This window comes from Agelaius phoeniceus, chromosome Z, assembly GCF_051311805.1.
Source record: "Agelaius phoeniceus isolate bAgePho1 chromosome Z, bAgePho1.hap1, whole genome shotgun sequence".
Classification (NCBI taxonomy): domain Eukaryota; kingdom Metazoa; phylum Chordata; class Aves; order Passeriformes; family Icteridae; genus Agelaius; species Agelaius phoeniceus.
This window is the reverse complement of record NC_135303.1, coordinates 68,323,681-68,343,557: the sequence shown is the minus strand read 5'-3', so window position 1 is coordinate 68,343,557 and position 19,877 is coordinate 68,323,681. Positions and strand designations below refer to the sequence as shown.

The 19,877-nt window shown below is 42.1% G+C and overlaps 2 protein-coding genes across 6 annotated transcripts in view; one reads left to right on the top strand and one right to left on the bottom strand.

Annotated features, from left to right (window-relative positions):
* Nucleotides 1-7,426, bottom strand: part of MAP1B (microtubule associated protein 1B) — a 70,028-nt gene extending 62,602 nt beyond the window's left edge. Inside the window, exons 1-2 of the mRNA XM_054652056.2 lie at nucleotides 7,234-7,426; nucleotides 2,511-2,612 (exon numbers count right to left, since the gene is read on the bottom strand). Of these exons, the coding sequence (XP_054508031.2) occupies nucleotides 2,511-2,612; nucleotides 7,234-7,411 (280 nt within the window). The 5' untranslated portion in view covers nucleotides 7,412-7,426. The remainder of the gene's footprint in view (nucleotides 1-2,510; nucleotides 2,613-7,233) is intronic.
* TMEM252 (transmembrane protein 252) overlaps nucleotides 6,740-19,877 on the top strand; it is a 131,750-nt gene continuing 118,612 nt past the window's right edge. For all 5 annotated transcript variants that reach the window (XM_054652058.2, XM_077171918.1, XM_077171916.1 and 2 more), the window contains exon 1: nucleotides 6,740-7,303. The gene's annotated coding sequence lies outside the window, so the exon portion shown is untranslated. The remainder of the gene's footprint in view (nucleotides 7,304-19,877) is intronic.

Here is a 19,877-nt window from a genome sequence, read left to right as displayed (position 1 = left end):
CACTACACAGGGAGGGGCATCAGACCTTAAATTCTTTAAGTGAAAACACACAAATGCTTTGACAGACAATCGCTTGCATGTCTTTCTTTTGACATCATAGGCGTATGGCACGGGGATAGGCCCCATTTCCTCCAAGCTTCCTTTTGCAGAAAAATTGCTACCCTTCACATTGTTGCTGTCCATATCCTCAAGCTGTTCTGAGAAGCACACAAGCATGTACTGAGCCACCACCCCAATTAGCATAATTAAACATGATAATCAAACAGGCTCCAGTCAGCCAGCAGTCGGACCTGAGAAAACCTGAAGCCTTCCTCAAGAGTAAACTGTCCCTATATGTGAGCTGCACAGAGACTTCAGATTCAAAAGGCTGGAAAGAAAAAGGTTGTTTAATTACATTCCACAGGCAATCCCATCACCTTGGATGAACACTTGCCTTGGACAAAACGTCACCTAGTTACCTAAATCCATTTCTAAGTTTGGGACAATAAAGGAATACAGACTTACAATCATCTCTTTGAAAGTTCATAGTTTCAATGGTTGAACACCCAAAATTTAATATTTGGGTGCTGTAACAAAGTAAACATTCTGACATCTTATTAGAATGTGGCAACAAAAAAGCCTTCTCTCTGCCAAACAGCAGAGAGGATACAAAGGAGCCTCATACGGAATTCAATATCAGAGAACTGCAGAAAGAAACTAAAATAATTCTGTTATCTGTACAGTGGGCTTCTGGAGGTACAAATGCGCTTCTCCACAAAATTTTAGATGAGAAGTTGGTCAAAATGGATTGCTTTATCCCTTGATATTGCCTTTATTCAAGTTTCAGGCTCCCTTCATGCTTTGTAAACACAGATTTTGGCAGTTTATTGTTTAAAGATTGAGCAGTCGTGAAAAACACATTCATTTCTGCTTGTCAGATATGTTGATGAATTCCAGTCACATGCAATTAAGCTAGAATTCAACACAATGACAGATTAAACAGCAAAGTCTAGACAATAAGGGGAAAAAAAAATCAAAAATACAATTCCCTGAGAAAAATTCCTAAACAATTCTACATTCTTTCTGCTGAAAAAGGGCTGCACTGTCTTATCTTATTTATTACATGAAAGTAGAGTATTTGGTTTATTTTAATTCATGCAGTGGTATTAGAATGTATAATCTAAAAGAGGCAGTAAAAACACAAGTCATGCTGTAATATTTTTGCTACAGGAGTAACATAGGATCTAAGTTTTTAAAGTAAAACAAAGATATGGCAAAAATGGGATACACTGCATTTTGCATTTCTTAAATTTTCTCTCTGTAAAGCAAAGCAACAAATGTCACTGAGACATTGAATCGGCTTCATGACATTTCAAATAAAATGAAAGACAAGTATTTTAGGCCCCAGTTTACATCTACATAAATAAGGGGCTATATGTTTTTACTCAAAAATCTTCATGCTGTGTATTGTTTTACTGGTTATGCTGGTTTTCAAACCAGAGGATGAATCTTAGAAGTATGTAATTTTTTCTTAACCCTGGCAGTGCTTCACTCTCTCTAGATCTGGGGAGATATAGCAAAAACTGCTTTAACATATGCTGCAAGAAGAAAAAATTAGTTACACAAGACATTTTTGTACATTATTTAAAACCAATTTGTCATGCTAGCAAGGCATCAGGGTCTCTTTGTCAAAAGTGTATAGCAACTGACCTCAGGAAGGTGATTTAGTAGTGTGATACAAAATTTCATAGCCCTTTTCACCACACATGAGAGAGGTTCCAGAAGTTGGAATTTTTAACACTTGTCAGTAGTAGGTTGTACTGTATGACAGCACTCAATATGGATACAGCCACAATGATTTCACCAATGACAGAAACCTCTACTACTTTGAAAAGGTCATATGTGTTCACATGAGAAACCTAATTTAATTCATCCATACTCATTCAGCAATGGTATTAAGTGTAATGAGATCTTAGAAAACTTACCGAACACTTGATTCTCATGAAACCAGAGCAAACCCAAACTTTACACTTCACAAAACTGGTAAACAAAAGTTTCAATTTATTGAATGAATCCTCTTAAGGAAGAATGAGCTTGGAAAAAAAGGCAGTAAAAGAGATTTAGTCTTACTAACCCTATACATTTCTGATTTTTTCTGATTCTGATTTCTCATACAAGCCAAAGAAAGTTCCTGGGAGTGAAGGCAGACTCACCATAATGCAGCTTCTCATACCAAGAAAGATAAATAACTTCAAGTCCTTTGGGAAGAAACACAGGGCTTGAGCTGCAGTAGTGCAGCAGCTGTGACATCAGTTCTGGCTCTGTCCCACTTTAGAGCTAACCTTATCAGTTATTGTTTTGTATGTACACCACCTACCACAATAAGCTTCCATCACTGGACTACTAGATTGGTGCCACATGAAGAAACTGTTCAATCAAAAGGTGAGTTTTCTTAACTTTAAAAAGGCCCTAAAACTACTGGGCCAGGGCAATTTCAGAGTGTAATTTAGCAGTTCTGTTCTTAAACTCACCTCGAACTTCAGGAGAGAATCGAGCTGAATGGCGAGACACAAAGAGCTTCAGTTCTTGATCCAAGTTGCATTCGACCAAGTTTGTGTCCCATGATCGGATTCCTAAAATTCAAAATACAAAACACAGGTAGCTTGACACATGAGCACTGGAAGTTTTAACTGGGTACTTTTCTATTTGCATTCAAACTATTTGCATATTTCTGAATTCCAAGCCCAGCCTTGCTTTCTTCCAAGGCACAAAGCAATTTTTTAAAATGCACTCAAAAGGATTCTGGAAGGAATCAGAAAAAAAACATCTGCCTTTCCAAAGGGTAACCATTCTTTAAGGCCCCAGCTTTAGAACTGCAGTAGTAGCCACTTTACAGTAAGTTACCAATGTCCCTGACATGACTTTAAAATCCTAACATACAAATTTACAAAACCAGAAGTGAATCACCCAGAGGACACTTCAGTCATGTTGTCCTTTTTAGAAGAAAAAGACAGCATTACCTAGCATGTTGCTAATTAATATTTAAATACAAAGTATTAAATTGCTGACTTCTTCATTCAGTATCTTTGAAGCATACCATACTTTAAATTAAAATTCAAGTGATCTTTTATTTATGAAATGTCAGAACTCCAGTTTTGAAATTTGAAAATGCTGTGCTTGATCTTTGTTTTTTTTAAAACCAAATTGCACATCTCTGTTCCCTACTGTTTTTCCCCCAGCTACTTAAAAAGTAAGACACTTGACACTTCTATGACCAAAAAAAAATATATTATTCCAAAGTAGATTTTTATGACTGAAATTCGACCAGGGAAAAAAGTCATTGCAGCCAAAAGACAAGTTTCTAATTTTCTTCCATAAGATTTTAATGAACAATTTGGAAAAAAAAATACACTTCAGATTTTTATATAATTTTGTTTTGAAATGGTTCTGAAAATCTTCTACTTTTGAAATAATGAGCAGGCTGTAACACTACTAGTGAGTCCAGGCACTACTGCAATTTTGAAAATCAAAATTGCACTCATTTTTTTGTCCTAAAAAACCATCATTACATTTACAGAAATGAACTGGCAAACAAAATGGATTGCTAGTGAGGAAGTGTCTGATGGCCCCTCCCCACATGACCATGCTTTTGCATGGAGTTATTGGATTAGACCACTTTGGGGTTTGACAGCAAGATGCCTGAAGAGGTCTGTGTCCAACCCCTCAGAATGAGTCTAGAATTAACACTTCTCTCAGGGTTTCAGGCTGTGGATGTTACTTCAATACCACTTCCCATGCTACATGTATTTTCTGTTTCAAGGCAGCAGAAATGCCAGAACTTAAGCAGAAGCCACGTTGTGGGGATGAAGCGTGAGGAAAAAAGAGGGAATAGCGGAGAAACCAGATCTGCAGTGCTAGACTCTCATTGCACCTCTGAGTAGGTTCTCCATGCAAATATGAACATCTGCATTTCAAGAGCCTGAAGCCTCTGCAAGAAGAATGCATCCAGGGCTCTTCCTTGTCAGCATCCGAGTAAAGGTAGTAGCAAGCCTACTGTAACATGCTAGCAACAATTAAGTAGCTGCCATTTGAATCTCAAGAAAAAATTGAAAATACAGTATTGCCTGTGTGTTCCATAACCACTTGAGAAAAATAACTGAGCTATAACCAGCCACCTCCACTTCCTGACTGACGCATCATTGTTCAGAGGCATAAGCAGCAAGACTTTCTGCGAGTCTCCTTACTTTGTTTTCTCAGAAAGCACTTGGCCATATGGTAAATTTTTGGGACAAGTTTTGGCAGGCAAATACATCTAAATAGGCTTTAATATCTTCCAGGTGCTGGAATATCTGAGAGCAAGAACACCAAGATGATATAATACCATACAAATAGAGCCCATATGAAAACAATAACTATGAAACTGACATTGATCACAAAGCTGAAGTGCACTGAATGAATGAGTGCTGAACTTCAAGAAGCTTGAAGAGAAATAGCTCCCTGGCTTATGACACTAAGCTTGGGCAGACAAACTACAATGCTTTCTGGAGGTCCGCTAAACAACACGGACTATGATTCATCAACGCTGCTAATGAAAGGACTGGTCCACCACCCCTATCTGCTTTAGATGTGATCCTAATTTGCTGTAGGCATAAGATTCTGATTAGATGTAGTCAAGATTGCCCAGTCATTGCCTGATTGACCCAGGTAATATCCAAAATACATGACTCAACTCAAAATAAATTGGAAAAAAAAAAAAAAAGCCAAGGACATAAAAGCCTTTATGCCCTATGCAGGCAAGCTGAAGCTGTAATTTGGGTAGACTATCCAAAATATACCACTGCATGATTCAGCAATCTGAATGCAAAAATTATGCATGTGTATTACAGCAGAACAAAATGTATTAAATGAATGATATCACTATATCAGGTTTTGGGCAGAACAAAGGTAAATGTGGATGAAAAATCCAAGGTCAGTCCAATGATGGCTTAGCAGTGTGGACAAAACTGCTGTAAACATGGCGGAACTGGAGCTATTTCTTTCTTTATGCAGTCTTAAGAGTGCAGTGCCACTAGACACAGGAATAATCAGACAGCAGGGAGGGCACACCCAGTAGCATCTGCTAAATCAGTGGAAAAATCTTGAAGCTTTCTCTTCACTCCCCTCTTCTCTTTTGGTGGATGGTGGGTTGGAGAATTGCCTCCTTAGCAAAGGCACATCCAAAATGTAATTAATGAAAATGCATCTTGCCACACCATTCCCTCCCCACGATATATTAAGAAATGACTCTGCATTCCGCCAGGTTGCGTAGCATCACGCCACTGATGTGTTATCAGCAGATGTTTTCTTTGACACGTTGCTCTGCAGTTTGGCGCATGAATCCACAGTTTTCACTGATGGTACTCAGGAGATGTACCAGAGAAGACAGTGAGGCAGACTTATCAAGAACCAAAATGCATTTAAAGCTCTGTTGAGAATAAAGGCAGCGAGAAGTGGGGTTTTTTCCAGACTACAGCAGACTTTCCAAACAGAAAAATATTATCTGAGCCCACAATTGCCTCACATAGACAAAGCGTCAGACTCCCACTGTATTCATCCAGAAAAATGTACCTCAAAATTTCACCAAGGAGTTTTCTTAGCAGGCAAAAATCTCAATCAGATGGTCTGATACTAGAAACAGCAAGGTGACTTCTAATCCAAAATGATGAATTAAAAGGCCAAACATTCCTTCTAAACACCTAAACCTTTAAGTGGGTGTTCTGCTTAGTGGCAGGAGATAGCAGCAACTGAGCTATGCAGCAGCAACTGTACAATAGGAGATTCAAGAAGAGACTGGAGAGCAATTCTTCAGAGGAAGGGTATTAGATGTCTTGAGGGAAGAAATTTTACCAATTTGCTTTATAATCTTTGACAATTTAATTAAAATGCAGTCAGTTCTCTTCTTACACAACTGAAAATTAGATAGAGTTAAGGAAGTGCAATGCTGAAGAAGCTCTGAATGACAAAGCACCTGCCTCAGTAGCTCTCCCCAAGAGACAATGGTAGCAATAAAGATGAACAGGTTATGATGAAACTGGTTAGCTGAGATGAGGATGCCTTTTCCCTCAAATAGTAATGAAAAAGAATTCAGAGAAATAACCAACTAAAGCAACAATGGTTGAGAAAGCAACAATAGAGACACAGATGAAGTCCTAGCTGGACTGCTGAACCACACCTACATGACAAGGCTGCTACCAACTCCCCGTTCCAGGATCTCTTCTCCACTCTTAACAATGGCAGCTCCTGAAATCTTTGTTTTCACCAGCCCAGAACAAAAAAATACAAATTATAAAATCAGCTATCAACTGAGTTTAAATAACTGTAAGGTCCGGCAATAATTTTCTTCATGCTTTATTCCACTAATACCGCAACAGCTTGTTGGTTTTTTGTCTTTTTTTTTTTCCTCCTCTCTGCATATACACTGCAATCTATTGTATCAGAAACCACAACGAAAACTTATAAAACTGTCATTTCACTTGCAATACCACCCTGCATCGCCGTCTTAAGAAAAGGACAAATAAATGCCGAGTCAGAGGAGCCCGCAGTTAGACAATAACGAGGCTGAGCCCTCGGGTAACAGCCTTGTTACTCATACGGGTTTTCTTTATTGGAATATATATGCGTATATAGAACTTGGGTCCTGAAAAAATTGTCCAGACGACAGAAAAGTCCCAGCGCCCAAAGTTAGACACAAAGGCGCGGCTGCGCTCCCGCCCGCGCAGCCCCTGCCGCCGAGAGGGAAAACGCCCCGAACCCCGCCGGCTTAGCGTGGCGGTGGGGGACGGGGACTGCGGGCGGCAGCCGCCCCGCAGCCCCAGCCCAGCCCATCCACCCCATCGCCAGCCGCCCTTTGTCCGCCCCGAGCAGCCACCGGGACCGCAGTGCGGACCGTGCCACGCCCACCCGCCGGTGTCTCCGGGCAGACGGGCTCGGCGGCGGGCGCTGCGCTCCCGACCCGGCCCCTCCGCCCAGCCATGGCGGGGAGGGGGCTCGCTGCGGCTCCCGCAGCCGCGCTCCGCAGCGCCCGCACCCCGCGGGGGAACGTGGGTGGGTGGGCGATTGCGGCGGGACCCCCCGGGGAATAAAGAGCCGGAGCCCGCGGCTCGGCGGGATGCGGTTCGGGGCTATCCCGGCTCCCGGCCGCGCCCAGGGCGGGGCAGGGCGCCGGCGGGGGGTGTCGCGGCGCTGCTTGCGGCGCCCCGGCTCCCGCCGCCTCACCTCGCTCGATATTGGTGATGGCCCGCCGCAGGTGCTCCTCGGTCACCAGTTCGCCGATGACCACCAGCAGGTAAAACTTGCTGTCTAGGAAGCGGTGGGAGAGACTGGGCGAGGTGGAGGTCGGGTTGGGGATGCTGCAGGAGGGCTCCGAGTCCACTTCCACCACTACGGTGGCCATCGCCTCCGCCCCGCGGCTCCGGGGCGCTGAGCGCAGAGGGGCCGCTCGGCGGCAGCTCCGCAGGCGGCAGGGAGGGAGTGAGGGCGGGTGGGGAGGCGGCGGCGCTTTTATACGGAGACGGTGCAGGGCAGGGACCTGGTGAGGAGGAGGAGGAGGAAGGGGGGGAGCCGGCGCATCCTCCGCGCCGCCGCCGCCTTTCCAGCATCCACAGCTGATGTCATCTGCGGCAAATCCTCCCCGCGGCGGCCCCCGGAAGCAGGAAGGACGCGGGGGGCGAACAACGCCCCGAGGGGACGGCGAGGGGTGCGCCCCGCGCCTGGCTCCCGGCCCGGCCGTGGGACCCCTGGGCCCGCGCCCCTCGCGTCCCTGCTCCCCGTGCCCGTTCGGGGCGTCACCCTGCCCGGGCCGGTTACCCCTAGGCCCGTCCCTTAAAACAGGGCGATGAGGAGCCGCAGGTGATGGCCTGGCAGACCTGGGGAGCTCATGCGGGAAAGCCGGCATCGGGTTCCAGCAGCGCTTCAGAAGCGGATGAAAAAGCAGTGCCACTGCCCAAAGCCAGTTGTCCTCTCCTACATCTTGCTGTACCACTGCAGCAAAATTTGAGTCATACTTAAAAACACACCCTCATCCAGCAATCTAAATGTTCTTTCTAACTTTTTAAATTTGAGAGCAGTTAATTTGATAAGATACTTCACATGTAGCCCTTCTGCACATATTCAATCCCCACGGATATATGACACTGGATATATGAAAAACACGGATATATGAAAAACACTGGTTTTGGACAACATGCTGAAACCTGTAGTCTTAGCTTATTCAAAGCTGCAGAAATTCAAATGGCTTTGATAAGTAATGTTGACCAGGCTCAAGCATCTCCAGGGAGCAATGATAGCAGAAAACTTATGCAATGACAGAACCAAAGATTTCATTTCTCTTCTCATAGATATTAGTATCAACGCCCTAGTACTCAGTGAAAACCACCTCTGAAAAGTGTCTTAATCTCTCCTAACAATGGATGGAGAAGTCAAATGTGATGTCTGAGATGTTCCTCTCACTTTACTGACATAAGTAAGCCACTCGTTTACACTAAGCCTCTTGTTTTATATGGCTCAAATGATGTGGGATAAATTTCACTGTGACACAGGAAAGGATATAAGCTTTTATAGCTTGTTTTTTAAGATAACCTCTTGTCCCTGACTGAGAAGACACTTCCTCTGTCTGCAGCTTCTTACAGTGCTGGGTGTGCAAATTCTCTGCCTGCTGCTCAGGAGCAGAGTGCTTGCCTGGATGAACCAGTATATCAGCCTTGTCTTCTTCGTATTTTGTTCCAGGGCACAGTGGACTAATTTGCATGCATTTCAGGTTGTCACTCCTAAGTTTTTTCTGTCATACTAGCCTAGAGGCTACAGTTTCAACCCACAAAGGTTAGAGCAGCATCATTTTAAGTGCTGGTCCATAGTGTTGTATCTGTCTATAGCACCTAGTGGTTTTGATACGAATAGTTCCTCTGCATAAATACAGCACTCAGAGTCTTGGCTTACACAGTGTGGTATGTTTGGATGTTGCATCCAAAGTACTTTTCCTGAACTGCCGTTATTCTGAAGGTTGTGGAGTGCGGACAAGTGTTTTCACAGCCATGTCAGGTGGCTGAGATGACACAGTGGTAAAGAGCAGCAGTGCTCATTCTTCACTGGAGCTGACACTGCTGATAGAGCAAATACAATGGTGTAGATGCAGAAGAACTAGCAGCAGTTTTAAGGTTTGCAAGGTATTCAAAGGCGCAGTGTTCCTCTTGGGATACCCCTGCTAATCTGGGCCCCGCTGTGACTTTGCTCTTTCCTCTCATTTTCCATGGGATGGTGAAGAGGCCTACTTAGAAATAATGTCCATCTCCTGTAGCCTTTCCCTATATGACCCCCTTCTTAATAATTTATTATAATTTATAGATACCTTCAAGACTTGCCACGTGGAACCCACTGGAGAAAGCCAGCTTCAGGCTTCTGTCACTGCAATCTGTAGTTTTGGGATATGCCTTTATGCCAACCACCAGCAAGAGCAGCTAGTTTCTCAAGCATGGAAGGGGCTTGCCAAGGGGTCTTGCCAGCTGGTTGCAGAATAGACAGATGCTGGTTCCTGGACATAAAGATAAAACAATTCCTTGCCTCACAAGCACAGCAGGTTAGTTGAGAAATGCACATCAGTACTCAAAAGGCACTGTATGTGCTTTTAAGGAAAGATGCCTGTGAATTTAAAAAAAGCTGATCACTTACATGCAGGTAGGTGTTACAGTTACATTTGAAATAGCCTGCTCAGGTAGTTCTCTATTTTATACTGCAGTGTGAAATAACACACAGTTAGAACATGGTATGATAAAAGATGAACTGTTACAGTCAAACTGTCATGTGATGGGTGATGTGTCACCCATTAAAACCCTATGGACAAGAGGTTGTCTTTGGAAAAAAAAGGGTCTTGTGCTAAACTCTTCAGAGGATGCCGACCTCTGGCCTTGTCTGTTCACAAGCATGTGCTGCCTCATCTGGGATGGAAGGTAGATGAGAAAGGTGCTTTATCCTCCAGAACTTATCTCTGAGGAAGCTGCAGGGTCCCAGCTCCATAGCCACTGCTCATGCTGTGTCTTGCCCTGTCAGTATCTCAGTCAGGTAGATTTGTTCATTATCATCTTTCCCTACCTGGAAACTAATTTATATTCTGCAATATGGAGCATCAGGTCCACTGCTGAGTGAAATGTGGAGATATGCTGCACAAGGCTGACTTAGTGTCCTGTGACCCCCACTGTTTGAGAGTGATACCACCTGCCTATCTGCAGCTAAATCACAGAGCTATGCCACTTCAGTAGAAGAAACAGCAACATTCATGGACTATGGAATATATCTTACTGTTTCAAAGAGACAGTGATTGAGATCTGCACCTGTCTAGCTTTTGATTGTCTTGGTTTGATTTTGTTACTTTATTATATTCAATACCAAATTGGAGTCCCACAGCTGAATGTGGTCAAATAGTATATGCAAAGCTGTATTTTTTAGATGTATTTTTTAAAGAGGCAGTTTAAATAAAGTGCTTGAAGTTTAAAACATGCTTCTTGGTAGTATGTGCCATTTGTTACCTACTAATATTCAAGCTTCATTCAAGTCCAAACTTCAAATTTTAACAAAAAGTTTCAGTGATGTACAAGCCTTTAGACTGGCCCTTTGTCTCAGGTCAAGTGTCATCCCTACCATGAAAGAAATACATATCCACATGGATTGCTTCAGACCAATTGACATACAGACTGGGGAACAAGAGGTTGGAGAGCAGCACTGTGGAGATGGACCTGGGGTTGCATATGAGTCAGGCAGCCAGGAGGGCCACCTGTGTCCTGGGGGCATCAGGCACAGCATCACCAGCCAGGCAAGGGAGGGGATTCTCCTGCTCTGCTCTGAGCAGGGGCAGCCTCACCTCAAGTGCTGGGGGCAGTTCTGAGTGCCAAAGTAAGAGTGAGATATAAAACTATTGGACAGTGTCCAAAGGAGCGCCATGAGGATGGTGAAGGGCCTTGAGGGGAAGCCCTGTGAGGAGCAGCTGAGGTCACCTGGTCTGTTCAGCCTGGAGGACACTGAGGGGAGACCTCATTGCAGTTACAGATTCCTCATGAGGGGAAGTACAGGGACAGACACTGATCTCTGTGGTGACCAGTGACAGGACCCAAGGGAATTGCATGAAGTTGTGTCAGGGGAGGTTTAGGTTGAGTATTCGAAAAGGGTTCTTCACCCAGAGGGTGGCTGAGCACTGGTAGAGGCTCCCCAGAGAAGCTGGAACAGCAACAAGACTGACAGTTCAAGAATTATTCGGACAACACCCTCAGGCACATGGTGTGTTCTTGGGGTGTCCTGTGCAGGGCCAGGATTTGGACTTCAGTGATCCTCCTGGATCCCTTCCAACTCAGGATATGCTGTGATTTTTTGAATTTAAGAACTTTACTGAAACTGAACTGTCTTCACTGAGAGAAATGCCAGTCTGAGGATCGTGCAATATATCATGAAGGGCATTCCTCACATCAGTAGGATTTCTTAAGGATAGGCAGGAAGGCCTAACTTCTAGAGATGGAGATTTGCCAGCCTAGGCCTGAGGTGACAGATTCACAGAGTGGCTGGTTGGAAGGGCCTCTGATAGTCATTTTGTCTAATTCCCCTGCTCAAACCGATGGTAGGTTTCTGACAGCTATGTTCAGTGGGGTTTGAATATCTCCATGGATGGAGACCACCACCATTCTGGGCTACTTCTGATGCATGATGAAGTCAGGAATATGCAACCAATACTATAGCAGATAATACCTATAACACTGTGTACCTAACCTGGTGCCTTCCCAATGTGACCATCATTCTCAATATCCCCACTCCACCATGCCCCCATTTTCTGCAATCTACCATCCCCATGTGGTCCAGCCTTTACCTCTCAGGGTCTCCTCAGTGCATTGTTCCTTTGGGGCAACTCAGCAGAGCCACAGGTGCAGAGGGACAGTCAGCATGTCACCCTGGCCCCAGGAGGGCAGAAGTGTCACCCTGCAGTGCTGGCCATGGTGTGGTTAGTCATGAGCCCTTCCCTGCCAACACCTGGGCATGTGGCTCATGGAGACAACTCCTCCTGCCTTCCCCCACTTTTTAGGCAGGGAAGCATCGTCATCTCAAGCATCCTCAAGCTGGTGCTGCCAGAGGAGCTCCTCTTGCAGCAGTGATAAGGCAATAGCCAGGGTCACCAGAGAGAGCTGTATCTGCATGAGCAGACAGAGACCTGGACTCCATGAGAGACTCTTGGGAAATACTTTACATTTTAGGGTGGCAGGCTTTATCTTTAACTACATGGAAAATAAAAATTACTTGACCAACATTCATTTCAGGTATTTTAAAAATATTAGTTCAATTTTAGTGATTACTTTTTAAATTTCCAAGTAGAAAAAGCTTCTATTTGGTTATTGTGGAATATCCATTTCAATTGGTATTTCATCTGTTTCCCACTCCTTCCACTTTCTCCACAGAAAATCAGAAGTTACATATAAAAAAAAAGTGAAGAAAGCAACACTATTGCTTTTAAAAATAACATTTTTTCTCACTTTTAGCTTTCTGTCTGAAGTGAGAGAAAAATAACATCAAGTAACATTTTGCGTTACTTCCCAGTGGAAAAATTTATTATTTTTTATCAGAGTAATTTCCCTCTTTTTCTTTAGTGGAAAAAAAATTAGAAGGGAAAAAGAAAAAAGTATTTTCTTTAAGTGCAATGAGAACTAAATGAAAAGAAAAAGATTTTCCCCTGGACTATTAAAAAGAGACAAATTAAAAAATAATTATTTTGCATAATTTTATCCTGACATTTGCTATGAACAGAACATGTAGCTTTTCATAAAAATAAAATTATTGTTTCTCCACTGTTGGAGGGAAAATACAGCCGTTTTAAGTAATTTTTACTAATTAGGATAGTGCTTAAAATTCAGCAATAAATGATAATAAAAGTATTGAAGACAATGGTACTCATTGTACCACAAAGCTGGTTGGATAATTAAAGCATCATCAGCTGCAAAAACAATGGTAAGACAAAGTGGTTGGAATCAGGCAGTAGTTTTGAGCATCCTTTGAGCTCAGGGCTCAGTTGTCAACTCTTGTGAACAAGAGAGAGAATGGTCTGGAAATATGGGATATAGTTAGGGTTTCAGGAGCTGAGTTTGTGAGAGTTTTAATTCTTATTGAAGGACTGCAAGTTACAGAATTTAATTTGGGTGCTAGGGGTAAAATACAAGTAATCTCCTGTCACACCAACCTGAAGAACTCTATGGTCCAGAGTCCCCACATGTGCTTCCTTTCAAGCCAGTTTCAGAGCTCAGTCTTGACTTAAGAGGGGAGACAAATCAAGCCATGGGATTAGGATGGCTATATGTACACTATCATCTGCCTAGTTTGGGGGCAGCTGCAAGCTGGGAGTTCCTGCACGGGGCTGTTGGCTGCCCTGAGCCCCATGTGCAGCCTGGCCACAGGCTGCCCAAAACCTGTCTGCCTTGGCAGCACACCCTGTCCATGCTGGAGGACCATCAGCCAAGCTGTTAGTCCCTTAAATCACTACAGGCACAAAGGAGAAAAATATCAATGAATATGAAAAATATAAAAAAATGAAAATATCAGCTCCATCCTAGATATCAGGTGACAAAAGCACATGGAGGTGCTCTGAAGAAAAGGGTGGGTTTTTTGTTTGTTTGGGAGGTTTTTTTGTGGTTTGTTTTTGTTTTGTTTTGTGTTGGTGTTGTTGTTGTTGTTGTTGTTGTTTTCTCTCCAAGCTGAATTGTCTAAAGCTGCCTCTGGTAACTAAACAGCAAGTAGATATTTTACATAATATTTTCAGGTCGTTTTAAGACATGCCTTACAATACTTTTCAGAGGTTACCTGCCAACTCTGCTAGTTCTTTAGGATTTAGAATTGCTTTGAAATCATTATTTTACTAGGGTCCTGTTCTCTCAAGCACTCTACAATAGAAATGACAAATTGCTACTGCACAGAGAATAGAAAGCAAGAAATCTAGGCACGCATAATTTATACAGTGCACTGACAGGCTTCCAAACACAGAATCTGGGGAGCTGCTCCATCTTCCTAGTGGAAAGGTCCAACAGACCCTGGTCCTACACTGGAAGCATCACAACTCTCCAAGGTTGCAGCAATTTCATGTATTGCATAGCTGCAACCAGAGCGGTGCATCATTTTTCACCCTTGCCCAGGACTTTTTGTGCAATGCAAGGACTTTGATGCAGCCTTTCATTCTAGCGCTCTTATTATGTTGAAAGTTATGATGAGTCTTATTCCTAGAAGAATAGTTTGTGACTCTGATACTGCCTAAACAGTGTTTAGCCATTCTACTCATGTAGCTTGTAGTCCTGCTGTTACAATCATCCCATCCTTTAAGTGTTTCAACTACCACAAGCATCATACATTTTCAATAGAACTTGATATTCGAGCAGCATAAATGGTAGAAATGGTTAACTTAATTTTATATGTATCTCAAAACAAATTCCAGAGTTGGAATTTGTAGGAGACCACCTACATGACGGACCATCTGGTTCCTTTCCCCTTTTGTGCACTTGATTATTTCGGCTTAATAGCAATGTTACTATTTGTATGATTTTGCAGCATAATTTTGGCGTTTGTTTGTTTGTTTGTTTGTTTGTTTGTTTCCCTTTGTTTTCTGGGGTTTTTTGTATTTGTCTGCCCCAGGCACTCCAATAGGCTGACACAAAGTACAGATGATTTAAGGGTGCTCTTTAAGTTAACAAGTCATTCCTAGTGATTGGTATTTTGCGGTAGGTTGGGATGTGCTGACTAAGAGTTGAACTGCAGAATTTACTGAAAGGCCTGAGTGGAGGGTGTCCAACAGGGGTGCCAAGAGAGCTCAGTAACCTGAGCATTTTGCTAAGGGGCTCCTGTTTCAGGAGTGGACAGAGACCACCACCAATGGGCATTCTAATATAAGGGTTCACCATCAGTGTTTGCTTTGTGCCCAGGGGCATGCCTTTTAGTCCTGCCATGGCAGTGCCCCAGTACAAGAGTCCTTGTGGAGCTGGAACCATGCTTGCTATAGGATAGGCAGAGTATGCCATGATTGCCTCCTAAAAATTGTCCTGATTTTTTGTCAGGTTATAATGCAACTTTCTTGCCAGAAGCTGGATGATAACCTCTTCGGGTTATTCTAGAGTGGTGCTATATTTTTGAAATACAAAGAAATTTTGTTCTTTCTCATTATTTGCAAAGTAAATAGAGCAATGCTGAAAAGTATGATTTCCAATGCAGGAATATAGATCCATGACCAAGTACATTACAAAATGCAGAAAATAAGCAATTTTTTAAAATGTTCTTTTCCAAATATTTATAGTCTGGTTTTTGAGGTTTTCCTGTGCCAGGTCAGGAGTTGGATCCAGTGATTCTTGTGGGTCCTTTCCAAGTTAGGTTATCCTATATTTCTATTAAATATTCCATTCAATTTTCCCTAAGATATCTTTAACTTCCTAAATTGTGGGGTTTTTTTCTAACTTCTCCTTATGCTAGTTCCAAAACCATTTTGAATTTCAAATTTGAAAGGGTACAGTAGTTCTTCAAAGCTCGAGGTAGGCAAGATTTGTATTACCCTGATCTATTTTACTGCAGTCATCCTCAGGCATACTTTATAGATAGCAGCTATTATATGGTCATTATGTGGAACAATAGTATATACTTGTGTATATCACATAAATGATACAAGAAATACCTCTTTCATCTCCTGGTAATACTGGTAATACTACTTTTTACATCTTCTACTGGTAATACTACTTTTTACATCTTCTACCACAGCAGCACAGAAATGTTGCAATTTCTGGGATAACACAAAGTGCCATTGCACTGGGTTTTGTGAAAAGGCATGAATTACTATATCCTTTCCAAGCAAAGTCATGGATATACATTGCATAGATAGAATGTAATCTCCATTTTTGGGTAATACAGAAGCACTGTATTTTGGCAATACATGGTCAGAACTGTTTTTTCATATTTCCCTGAGAAAATCCCGTTTCCACAAACCACAATGTGTTGACTCTGTAATAGGAGGGAACAGTTTTATTTATCTGGATATCCTCACCACAAGCTCTGTATGCTTTCTTTGGATGATTTGTGTTGAGGCGGTTCAGTCACAGTAGATTTTGTCTAGATTTTGTCACTGAGAGAAAGCACTCAAAAAATCCCTACGACACATGGGTCATAAAATTGTTTTTTGCTAAATTTGTGCATTTATGCATTGTATTTTTAACAGCATTAAAGTCATTATAGATGAGTCATTCAAAGAAAATGTTTGCTTGTCTCCAGAGGAGTCTCGAATTACCTCTTGCTTTTTTGACATCTCAAGCTATATAGGCTCAGTCTTCCAGTTTGGTCACATCATTTTCCTTGGGTTCAGGTAATGTCTCAATCTGATTTGATAGTAACAAACTCAGTAGAGAGCATAAAGCAGCTGTCCATGGCCACTTTTATAGAAAACTAAATTAAAGCGGTGATAGGAGGACCAGTAAATCTCCATCTAAAGAAAAATGCTAAAGCCACCTTACAGTGCAAAGTACTGCAAAGAGGAATTAATGGAAGAAAAGATTGGGAGACGCTGCTGATTTTGGCAGAGATAGAGTTAATTTTTTTCCGGAGTAGCTGCTATAGGGCTGTGTTTTGGATTTGTGCTGAAAACGGTGTAGACAATGTAGAGATATTTTCATTATTGCTGAGCAGTGCTTTCCGCCAAAGCCTTTTCTGCTCCTCACACTGCCCCACCAGTGAAGGGGCTGGGAGTGTAGGAGTTGGAAGGGGACACAGCTGGAATAGCTGACCTCAACTGACCACAGGGGTATCCCAGACCATCCCAGACCATATGGCATCATGCTCAAGATATAAGGCTGGGGGAAGATGAAGGAAAGGGGATATGTTCAAAATCATGGCATTTGTCTTCCCAAGTCACTGTTATGCATGATGGAGCCTTGCTTTTCTTGAAGACAGCTTGCCCATGGAAAGCAGTGAATTAATTGCTTTGCTTGTTCATGAGGCGTTTGCTTTACCTATTAAATTATCTTTATCTCAAAGTTTTCTGGCTTTTACCCTTCCAATTCTCTCCCCATCATGCTTGTGAGGGATTGAATGAGCAGGTGTATGGGGCTGTGTTGTCAGCTGAGGTGAAACCTGACAGAGATGAAGTGCAAAGAATACTGATGAAGTTCTAATAAAATGGACAGGGAGTTATTTTCTCCCTCAGAATATTTTCTGAAGTCTAGGTTTTATGCCCCTATTTTTTGGGGTTTTTTTAAGGATGATCAAGGTTGATGGTAAGATTTTTTTGCCATTGGCTTTCCTAGTTAGGAGGCTAGCATGGCAGTCTGGCTCCAAACAGAATTGCTGGCACGCAAAGCCCATGTTCTGCTAGCATCCAGTGCATAAAAGGGGTAAATATCAGGGCTGTGAAATATTTTTAGGATAAAAAGTTTCTGAAGAAGAACATGAAATCAAGGAAGAGTCATGTTTACTTTGGCTGAAAAAGATACACCAGATGCTGTGCAACCTAATGTTAAAACACATACTAGTTCCTCTTCTCAGGCTGCTGCCACTGGAGGAAAAGTAGAATAAGAGCAAAGAGGTGATTAGCAAGAGGGTCATGATATTGTGAATTGAAATTAGAAAGTAATTACAAAAATAAAGGATGAGACGATGTAGGAAGAGATTTGGACAGATACAGTAGGTATTGAAACAAACATTAAATATAGTCACTTCTCTTTCCATGCATTATTCTTGCAAGTAACAGCATAGGAATTCATCATTTAGGGAAGAAGAGGAAGAAGGATGGTTCTGGTACAATTCCCCTTCAGCCCTGCAAAACCCAGGGCATTGCACAAAGTGTAGGTCAAGGTGTGCCCTGGCATCCCCTCCAACAGTTAGAATGATTTCTTGCAGCCATGGTTATCTGTGTTCCCCATGGAGCAGAGCAGTGGCCATGCAGTCAGCACTGAGAGGGCACCTGAAGATTCCCATGTGGCTACAAAGGACACAGAAGCCCCTTCTGGAACCAGAAGAACTGGTTGTGCGAAGCAAAGACCATGAGGTTATCTTAAAAAAAAGCTATAAAAGCTTATATCCTTTCCTGTGTCACAGTGAAATTTATCCCACATCATTTGAGCCATCATATAAAACAAGAGGCTTAGTGTAAACGAGTGGCTTGCTTATGTCAGTAAAGTGAGAGGAACATCTCAGACATCACATTTGACTTCTCCATCCATTGTTAGGAGAGATTAAGACACTTTTCAGAGGTGGTTATCACTGAGTACTAGGGCGTTGGTATCATGTCCCAGGATTGCTATACAGCCTCCTGCCCAACAGCTTCTCTTCAAGCACTGTCAACATCCTCTGGGTCCAGGGCCAAAAGCTAATGGGGATGCTCTGCTGAGTAAGCATTTCTGGACTGAGTGCACTGTGATCTTCATGAATTGCACATCTTTGGGGAGAAATTTCTCAAGATTACTTGCAGACCCCTGCCTCCCTCTATCTCTACATCATGTCACTTGTGGCTTAGTCTGTGCATCCACTATTGCACAGCAGCAAGTGCAGAAGGACTAATGACGGGTGTCTAGCATATCTCCAGATTGGGGTAGCCACAAACATTTTCATTCCATGAGAATTGTTTTCAGTGTCTTCAGCATAAATTCCCATTTAAAAGTTTTTCCTTTTTTGTTCTGATTTTCTTGGGGTTTTTGTTGTTGTTTTGTTCATTGGTTGTGTTTTTCAGGATTTATTTGTTATGTTGTTTTTCTTGGTTTATTTTAGTTGGGCTTTGTTTTGTTGGGTTTGTTTTTTTGTTTTGGTTTGGGTTTTTTTTGTTGTTTTTGTTTTTGTTTTTTGGGGTTTTTTTCTGAGCATGAGCAGGAAAACATACACCAGAATCTAAACACTGAAAGCCAACCTGGGCTATTTTGGGTTGATGCATCTATAGTGATATTTTGCACTGAGTATCTAATTAACATTATCATAAAGTTCTCTCTTTGATAAATAAACCAGAATAAAACCAGCTCATCTTCCAAGTACTGAATTTTTCCTCTGCTGTTATTGGCAGTAAAAATTGATAAAGTATTATTTTAGTGTGCAGTGTAAGCTTAAATAATTCTCACAGAATGAAAGGAGCCCACCTGCCAAGGGAAATTATATATTTCACCTGTGTCCCAAAGATGTAATATAGTTGGCCCTCATTGTTCTTCTGTTTTTTCATGTATAAACCACAGATTTTGTTGGCTTTGGAAAGCTGTTTGAAAAGGTGGATTTAAATTTAAATTCTTCAAGAACAACAAAGTAAGAAGTGCTTTTTCTCTAGGTTTTAGTTTACATTTATTTTCTTCCACCCAATTTCCTACATGTATATTTTGATTTTAAGGAAGTTTCTGCTAGTGTTGTTCAGTTGTTTGAGGGTTTTTACCTTAAGTATTTATGCTCTTGATGTCACTGATTGGAAAAGCAGGGAGATGTCTGTATGCAAGGGAGTGAAAGTGAAATTATGTAACGCAAGAGGATGATCGTCCTTTTGCAGTCTCCTAACCTGAGGGGTCATTTTATCTACTCTCTAGATAAGTTCTAAGCAGGCTGTGATAATATTAACAAAATGAATTTATCATATTGTGAGTTTATAATTTCCACAGACTTTAAGATCCAGGCATCCTGAAGAAGAGTCTACCTTAAACTCACATTTTTTAATGTTTTCCTGAGAGGGTAAAAAGTTTACTCTATTGTTACAATAGTATATCCAGTAAAATATAGCAGCATAGCTCTCTTTTTACTTGTGATACAATGCCTCTGGCTTAGTATAAATTCATTATGCAGTACGCCCAGTTTACTGAAATTCTGGAAGCTGATAACAATAATTAAAATACTACATGACAAGTAGTATTTTA